Source organism: Sapajus apella, unplaced genomic scaffold (assembly GCF_009761245.1).
Source record: "Sapajus apella isolate SASKATOON/1434 unplaced genomic scaffold, GSC_monkey_1.0 scaffold192, whole genome shotgun sequence".
Lineage (NCBI taxonomy): Eukaryota > Metazoa > Chordata > Mammalia > Primates > Cebidae > Sapajus > Sapajus apella.
This window is the reverse complement of record NW_022437132.1, coordinates 611,144-619,441: the sequence shown is the minus strand read 5'-3', so window position 1 is coordinate 619,441 and position 8,298 is coordinate 611,144. Positions and strand designations below refer to the sequence as shown.

The 8,298-nt window shown below is 63.5% G+C and overlaps 1 protein-coding gene across 1 annotated transcript in view; it reads right to left on the bottom strand.

Moving 5' to 3' along the window:
- Positions 1-8,298, bottom strand: part of WDR90 (WD repeat domain 90) — an 18,721-nt gene that overhangs the window by 9,918 nt on the left and 505 nt on the right. Inside the window, exons 3-21 of the mRNA XM_032269390.1 lie at positions 8,032-8,208; positions 7,835-7,943; positions 7,503-7,673; positions 7,161-7,269; positions 6,999-7,066; positions 6,480-6,583; positions 6,097-6,399; positions 5,618-5,686; positions 4,739-4,849; positions 4,525-4,670; positions 4,392-4,449; positions 3,352-3,470; positions 3,017-3,178; positions 2,790-2,920; positions 2,599-2,715; positions 1,919-2,154; positions 1,603-1,742; positions 1,194-1,324; positions 531-661 (exon numbers count right to left, since the gene is read on the bottom strand). Coding sequence (XP_032125281.1) covers positions 531-661; positions 1,194-1,324; positions 1,603-1,742; positions 1,919-2,154; positions 2,599-2,715; positions 2,790-2,920; positions 3,017-3,178; positions 3,352-3,470; positions 4,392-4,449; positions 4,525-4,670; positions 4,739-4,849; positions 5,618-5,686; positions 6,097-6,399; positions 6,480-6,583; positions 6,999-7,066; positions 7,161-7,269; positions 7,503-7,673; positions 7,835-7,943; positions 8,032-8,208 — 2,592 coding nt within the window. The remainder of the gene's footprint in view (positions 1-530; positions 662-1,193; positions 1,325-1,602; positions 1,743-1,918; positions 2,155-2,598; positions 2,716-2,789; positions 2,921-3,016; positions 3,179-3,351; positions 3,471-4,391; positions 4,450-4,524; positions 4,671-4,738; positions 4,850-5,617; positions 5,687-6,096; positions 6,400-6,479; positions 6,584-6,998; positions 7,067-7,160; positions 7,270-7,502; positions 7,674-7,834; positions 7,944-8,031; positions 8,209-8,298) is intronic.

Sequence of the window (8,298 nt, the reverse complement as noted above, 5' to 3'; positions counted from 1 at the left end):
TTTTTTTTTTTGAGACGGAGTTTCGCTCTTGTTGCCCAGGCTGGAGTGCAATGGCGCGATCTCGGCTCACCGCAACCTCCGCCTCCTGGGTTCAAGCAATTCTCCGGCCTCAGCCTCCCGAGTAGCTGGGACTACAGGCATGCACCATCATGCCCAGCTAATTTTTTTTGTATTTTTAGTAGAGACAGGGTTTCACCTTGTTGACCAGGATGGTCTCGATCTCTTGACCTCGTGATCCACCCGCCTCGGCCTCCCAAAGTGCTGGGATTACAGGCTTGAGCCACCGCGCCCGGCCTAATTTTTTGTATTTTTAGTAGAGACGGGGTTTCACCACGTTGACCAGGATGGTCTCGATCTCTTGACCTCATGATCCACCCGCCTCGGCCTCCCAAAGTGCTGGGATTACAGGCTTGAGCCACCGCACCCGGCCTCCTAGGTTCTACTTCTAAGTGGCTGGGACCTCCCTCCTGCCCCTGTGGCCAGCCTCTCACTGCCCAGTCTCCCTGGACCCAGGAGAACTGCAGACTCACCTCGTCCAGGGAGGCGGAGCCCATGACCGTCACCATGTGCCTGGAAGGGCCCACGAAGGCCAGCAAGCAACCATCCCCACTGACTGCCAGAGCGCTAGGCCTTGCGGGGGCATCTGGGCACACCACGTCCGCTGTGGACACACAGGGCAGGGGTTAGTTGGGCAGGGAGGGAGCTCTGGGATGTGCATGGGCAGGGTCCGGGAAGGCCGCTGCCCCTGCCCCAACCTTCGGGAAACACCAGCCCAGGAGCACAGATGCGTCAAATAGCCGGAGGAGCACCAAGGTGCCAGTGAGCGCCAGCCACTGCTGAGGGAACTAGGAGTCCCCATGGGCCAGCAGTGGCCACAAGTGACCATTTAGGTGGCCCAAGTCATGGTGGCCACAGGACAGGCCAGGTGCCCAGGGCTGAGTCTGACCCCAGCTGCTGACCTGGAGCTCGGGTTCCCTGCCTCCTCCTGGCCCGGGCTGACCTCTGGCCTTGGGGGCCAGGAAAGGCTAAACTACAGTCTCTCCAGGGCCCTGACAAGGTTACTGAGGCGGGCCACACTGCCCTGCAGGACACAGCCAGCGGACCAGGAAACTGGCATGTGCATCCAGGTGTCAGCCTGCACCAAACCCAGACCTCCCCTCCCGAGGGTCCCCTGAGCAGCTGGCGGGGCCAACCTGCCACTCGGAGGATGCGGCACTGGGGGTCTGCACAGCTGTACTGGGCCAGGGAGCCCTGGCGGCAGGCGCTGAACAGCAGGCGGCCATCAGGGGTGGCAATCAGACTGGTGACGGCTCCTTGGTGGCACCTGCAGCACACACGGGGACCCTGCTGGCTCCAGCCACAAAGCCCAGCGAGGGCACAGAAGCCCCGAGAATCACAGGGTCCCCTGACCTCCAGCCAACCGGCCCAGCTACAGAAGTCCCAGAGAGGCAACAAAGGGTGGGGCTCTGGCCAGCGCTGGCAGACCTACACATGGCCCTCCCCAGTCTGGCCAGACCCCCCAGTGGGGGACCCCCCTAAACACCCCAGCTCCTACTGTGGGGCGCAGGCTCCCAAGGGAACGGCAGCTGGCTGGGCTCTTACTTGTGTTCCACCAGGACCTCGGTGGCCTCCAGGCTGAAGGAGCGCACGGCTCCACTGCTGAAGCCGCAGAATAAGGTCGGCCTTGTAGGGTGGAAGGTGACGGCACACGGGGCCTCCTCTGATGACGTGAAGTCATACAGCTATGGGACGGAGGCCGTGCTGAGGGCAGGGCAGGGATCACAAGGGCCCACACCCACGGGGCCGACACAGGCTGGAAACACCAGGTCCTGTAGCCCCCGTTCCGCCACCCCCGCTGACAATCCCCAGCTTCAGGCCCTCCTGGCCCTCCCTGCCGCGCTGCCCTGCCAAACCCCACCTGCTGCAAGGTAGCCAGATCCCAGATGCGAATGGTGCGGTCCTGGGACACAGTGGCCAGCTGCCCCCGCCTCTGCTCCGTGGCGAGGGCCAGCACTGGGGCGGTGTGGGAGCGAGCCAGCACACGGTATACCCGGGCCGGGGTGTCCAGGAAGCCCAGCTGGCCCGAGGAGGTGGTGGACAGCACACGGAGGCCGTCGGGGCTGACACAGACTGAGCTGACGGGGCCCTCGTGCTCTGTGGGTGAGGCGGGGTCAGGGACTTCCCAGGCCCACCCCAGGGCGGTGGGGGGGTCCATGCCAGAGCTGACCCTGCGCGGCCACTGCTCAGGGTTTGGGTCCCCACGGGCCAGGCAAATGCACTCCCTGCTGCTCAAAGTACCAGGCTCAGCATGGCTGGAAGATGCAGCTCCCTTGAGACCACCACTCCTGGGCTAGGCAGGACCCAGGCTGAGAAGCCTTGCCCACCACCCATGGCCCACTGGACCCCTCCGTGAGGCTGCCCTGCGTGCTGCCCGGTCATCAGCAGCCCCAGCCCTCAGGACATGGCTGCTTGGCCCCGTGGCTCCCTGTGCAGACAGGAGCCAGGGCGGCTGACAGCAGAGCCCCGGGGACTTGGCCCTCCCTGCCCCAGCATCCAAGAGATGCTGTCCTGGAGCTGGAGTGCCTGTGCACACCTCACCTGCCTCCAGGAGCACTGAGGAGAAGTCCAGGGGCCAGAGCCGCAGGTAGCCGTCCTCAGAGCCCACAGCGCACACGGCCGGGGAGACGCTGAGGCTGCTGATGGCAATGCCAGGGCCTGGTGGCGGGGGGTGGGGGCATCAGTGCCTCGGTGTCCCTGCCACCTTCGCCATGTGATGAGCACTCTCCTACCTGAGCTGAAGGTCTGCTTCTGTGGCCTGGGGCCACCTGGAGTCCGTGTAGGGAGCAGGCGGCGGGCATGTTTCACGACCACTCGCTGACAGTCGATCTCCAAGACGTGGCCGCTGCGGCTGCACACGAAGCTGCCCAAGGAGGCAGCAGAGGAGGTGAGGCCCTCAGGGCACCGGGAACCAGGGTCCCCACGCTGGGGCAGGCAGTGGGGAGGGGCAGGGGCTCACAGCATGGTGGCCGAGGTCTCCTGGCAGCCGTCCTGGGCCTGCTTAAAGGCGAGGTCGGTGAAGTGCAACACATGGTTCTCCCCCAGGTCCACGGGGCAGGAGCGTAGCACCCCGCCACGCAGCCGCCAGAGCAGCACGCTGCCCTGCCCACATGACGCCATCCTGCAAGAAACAAGGACTGGGCACTGCTGCGGCTGAGGACCTGACCCACAAGGAGGTACCACGTGCAACCAAGACTGTGAATAAGGGCCCCAGCCCAGGGGAGGTACTTGGGGTTCAGCCCCTGCTCCAGGCCCAGACCCTCTCCCCCCATCGTGGATGGGTGGCTGCATCACCTGGTTTCATCAAAATAGGCGACCCGGAAGGCCTGGATGTCAAAGTCAGTGTGTGCCTTCGCCAGAATGACCGTCTCGCCACCAAGGCCCACCTGGCCGGTACCCCAGGCCACCACCATCTGCAACAAGTCCAGACTGAACCCCCACGGCAGGGCCATCAGTGCCGCCTGGATTCTGCGAGGCGCAGCTGAGCTTCACTCGGAGGTGGCTTTTCTCTCAGGCAGAGACCAGCCTCTGAGCCTGTGGCCGTAGGGGGCAAAAGGACTGTCCCCTCCGTGTGCTGGCCCTGAGATGTGGCAGCTTTGGGACCTCTACAGAGACCAGCAACGCTGGGCACTGCAGCCCATCCGCAGAAAAGTGAAAACCTGCCCACAAGTGGGAAGATGATTAATGGCAGGTCGTGCCCAGCTGTGGTGGCTCACGCCTGTGATCCCAGCACTTTGGAAGGCTGAGGACTGCTTGAGCCCCAGAGTTTAAGACCAGCCTAGGCAATGTAACGAAACTCTGTCTCTACAAAACATTAAAGAAAGGAAACGTTAGCCAATTGTGGTGCAGGCCTGTGGCCTAGCTATCCGGGGAGCGAGGCAGGAGGATGGCAGGGAGGTCAGAGACGGGTAAAGGCTGCAGGGGGCTGATTGCACCACTGCGTTCCTGCCCAGGTGACAGAACAAGATCCTGTCTCAAAAAAATTTTCAAAGGTGTTCCCCACAGGGATGCTAGGTGCTTCAGCTGTGCGGAGGTGCCACTAAGGCTCAAGTATGGGTGAGCTTCAAGGGTTCACCCACGTGAAAATCTCACATCTCCATTATCAGCAGAGAGAACGAGGCACGGTAAGTAAACACTGGCTTAAACTGACCCCAGTGGCAGAAAAGCCAAGACATGGAATGTAAGCACGAAAGCGCACGGAGCCCCATCACAGGGAGGAGACAGGGCTGGGAGCCAGGGGCACACCACGGTGGAATTTCCCCAAACGAAGACCCTCCCAGCCGCCTGCGCGCATCAGAGCAGCCCCGCCCAGCCCCAGGCGAGGGCCCCGTTACCGTCCTCCCGTGCTGGTCCTTGCCAACCCCGCAGAGAAGGGCCCCACTGTCAGCAAAGCTGTGAACAGGGGGGAGGCAGTCAGTGTCGCCTGGGCTGACCCCCACGCCCTGCCTGGGGCAGACCTGTGCCCACCTGAGGGAGCAGACGGTGTGCATTGGACTCCGGAACAGGGACAGGCAAACCCCAGTCTGGAAGTCCCAGAGCCGCATCACGCTGGGGGCCCCGGCCTGAGCTGAGGCCAAGAGTGAGCTGCTCCCATCCAGTGCCAGGGCGGAGACCTAGGAGGCAGAAGCGTGAGGGAGGGTGCGGCGGCCTTCGGGTTCGAGCCACCCCGGGCAGCACTCACCTTGTCCGTGTGGCCGAGGAAGAAGCGCTGTTTCCTGGTGTCCACACACAGGACGATGATGACTGCGTGGCAGGGGTACACGACAGCCGCCCCGTCCGCAGTCCACACGGCCTGACACAAGGGGGCAGGGCGCTGAGGCCACCGGGGGTACACCAGGCCCCTCCTGGCTGCGGGGAGGTCAGCCTCACCTCCCACAGCCCAGGGAGAGGAAGTGCAGGCCTGGCATATGCACCTGCTCACACAGCCCCTGGAGGCAGGAGAGCATGCACCCCCTGCACACGCTATACACACACAAGTCACAGAACGCACACGTCAAAAGAACAGCTGTAATGCACAAGCAGGCACAGATACATGCACACACATGCCGTGTCCTGTAAGCCCTGCCTCCAGCGCAAAGAACTCTGGGGTGGAGGTAGCATAGGGCCAAAGGACCTCCAAAGACTCAGAGCGGGCACCCAGCAGGGCCTGACAACGGCCCAGGGCCACAGGGGCAGAAGGGAAGCCCACCTCTGCCTTGGGGCTCCTCCCCCAAAAGGCCCACCTCACCCATCAGGGACCCACAGCCTGGCTCCACACTGCTGGTCTGGATCATCAGAGTTCTAAAGTCATGGGAGCTCTGGGTCTTTGCAGGAAGCACTTAGCTCAGCCGGTAAGTAAGAGATACCTGTGACCCCAACAGCCCTCAGGCACCAAGAGGTGACAGCAGCTATGGGCAGGGCAGGCGTCTGCAGGTGGATGGGGGACGGGACCCCTGTGCCCAGGGGGCTTGGGACCCTGCACAGCCACCACAGGACCTAGCTGTCTCCTCTGTCCCCTCCCGTACTTGGCACTCTAGCCAGCCACTGAGAGCTGCTCTGGATCCAGCCACAGGACCCTCACCTGTCTGGTGCTGTGGCCCCCAAAGCCGATGACACCCTTGAGCCTCAGAACCGGATCCGGGAGGAAGCGCTGAAATAGGCATTCCCATCAAGGCCTTGGGAGACTCAGCCAGGTCCTCAGGACACCCCTGACCAACGCTGCGCCCTGCCAACCTACAGCTCTCAAGGGCCTGCCTCTCAGGAAGACTGCCCTGGTTCTGAATGGCTCCTGCTGGCTGTGCTAGGGTGGAAGCTGGGATTCGGGCTGCAATGCCAGACTTTCAAGGGTTCCCCACAGACCACCTGGAGCTGGGGCATTGGGGGCGAGCAAAAGCCCTTCTTACTGTGTGGACAGAGATCCTTCCCCAAAGCTACCTCCCATGAGTTCTGCTCCCTGCTGGGAGGCTAAACAAGAGACAACCAGAGGCACATCCGTCCTCACCTGGGCTGCCAGCTGCCCCGGCCCACACCTCACCCGGCTGCTGTGGGATGGGCACTCACCTTGCAGGAGCCGGCACCCTCAAGGGCCACAGGCACCTGAGCCGACTCTTCCACCTCAGCCGACTTATGAGTCAACACGTGGGCGCCAGCAGCAGCTGTGTGGACATCAGAGGCCTCCGCCTGGGCCCGGGGCTCAAGAGGCCCATCTGTGCTGGACGCCTCTGAGTGCCCTCGGGATAGGCTGACCTTCAGGAAGGGCTGGGGTGCCTGTACGCTGGGACCATCCGCACCAGACGCCTCTGGGTGCTCTCGGGACAGACTGACCTCCCGGAAGGGCCTGGGTGCCGAGGGGGCCTGGCCGGTCTGTTGGGGAAAAGAGTCCCCAACAGTGCCCTGGGTCATCAGGACCCAGCCCCATCTCAGAGAGCAAAGCGGGTACTCACAGTTGTGGGGCTGAGCATCTGGACCACTGGAGACACACCATTCCACACAGCTTCGCTGGAGGCCACTGGGCAAGGGAGGGGCTGGGGCCCAGACCCCAGAAGGACTGCAACAGAGCCACGAACCCTAGTGACCCAGGGGCCAGCTGTGCAGACGCCTGACACTCAGGGTGACACTCAGGAAGGGGCAGAAAGTGGCCCATCCTCGCTGGCTCTGCAGGACGCACAGCCGGCAACCCCACTTCCACCCCAGGACCTGAAACCCTCCTCTTCCAGCTGGAAAGCTTGGGGCCTGCAGGTACCCCTCACACAGACCTCCCACCCATGCAGTTCTGCGCGCTCGGATAGCCCACAGGCTTCCCTGGGTCCCTGCACCTGCCCATGGGCAGCTCTGGGCATGCAGCAGCTGCCGCCGCCACACCACTCACACCACTGGGTCCTTTCCCAGCCCGCCCCTCTCCTACCAAGCTCCATGCGCCCTGCAGGCCTTAACCTGGGTCCTGGCTGACCCCACAGGCCCACCTGCCTCAGGAGGGAAACGGCTCTCCCGAATCAGCTCCGAAGGTACTTTCAAACTGTCACTCGGAAACCTTGGCAGAGGGAGGGAAAGTCAGTGTCTGGGGGCCCCGGGGCCACCTACCTCCCAGCACCAAGACCTCCCTCGAGAGAAGCGGGACCACTCACCGCGCGTGGATGTATCGGTCATGCCAACTCTCTCCCTTGGGCACAGGGAACGCCATTTCCCGAGGCATAGGAGTGAGGGGCAGCTTTGTCCCCTGGAGCCCAGTGACGGCTATGAGGAGCAGGATTGTTTCAGGTCAAGAGAAGCTGTTTGGCCCCCTGAACACCGGGCAGCCACCAAGGCACTGCCATGCCACCAGCCCACCCCAGGGCTGCCTCTGGGATGGGGTTCTGGCCGGATATGAGAGAGCACAGCCTCAACACTGCACTTTCCTCCTTGACTCGGGCCCTCCGGGGCTGAGAACCTGGGTGAGACAGAGTAGGGAGCGCAAGGGCGGCGCTCACCAGGCTCGAAGCACAGGTCGCTGGTGTAAAGGTTCCTGACCAGCAGGCTGGCGCACAGCCTGACGCTCTTGAGGTGGCTGTAGCGCCGGTTCAGGTAGACCATGAGGATGTCCTGCAGGTCCAGCTGCAGGCAGGTCCAGCGGGGTCCAGCAGTGGCCAAACCCACCCGGTCTGCAGGACGGGCACTCAGGGTCAGCACCCACCCTCCTGACAGTCCCCTACTCCCAGAGCCGTGAGCCTGTGCCTCCCCAGGTTGTCCCCCAAGCCACAGAGGTGCCCGACAGCCTGCACCAGCTCCCTCCGGGACCATCCACGCCCCATCTCGGTGTCACCTCTCTGGAGTGTCTGGGCCTCAAGGATGAAGGGAAACTGAAGCCACGTGGCCGTGGACTTAAACTCCTTGAAGAGGTTGGAGAAAGACAGGCGAATGACCTGGCCGTCCTGGGGTGGGGGGCAGAGCAGGGCGGTGAGGAGACAGGGCAGCAGGGGGGCCGGGCCCCCACAGAGCCCCCAACCATGCGCTCTGTACCTCGGTGGACACACCCAAGTGGATGACAAAGTGCTTGCTGGACAGGGGCCGGAAGAGCACATACAAGTAGCGCCCAGTCAGCCCCAGGGACTGGCTGCTGGTCTTGGGGAGCTGGATGTAGTTGGCAGCAGAGACTGAGCCCCGAATGCGATACACCGCGCCCTTCAGGGTCTTGTCCTGGAGGAGCGGGAGCCTGCGTCACCGACGGCACCCGGGAGGCGCGCGGCCCCGGCGAGGGGCCCTCGGGGTCGCCGACGGCACCCGGGA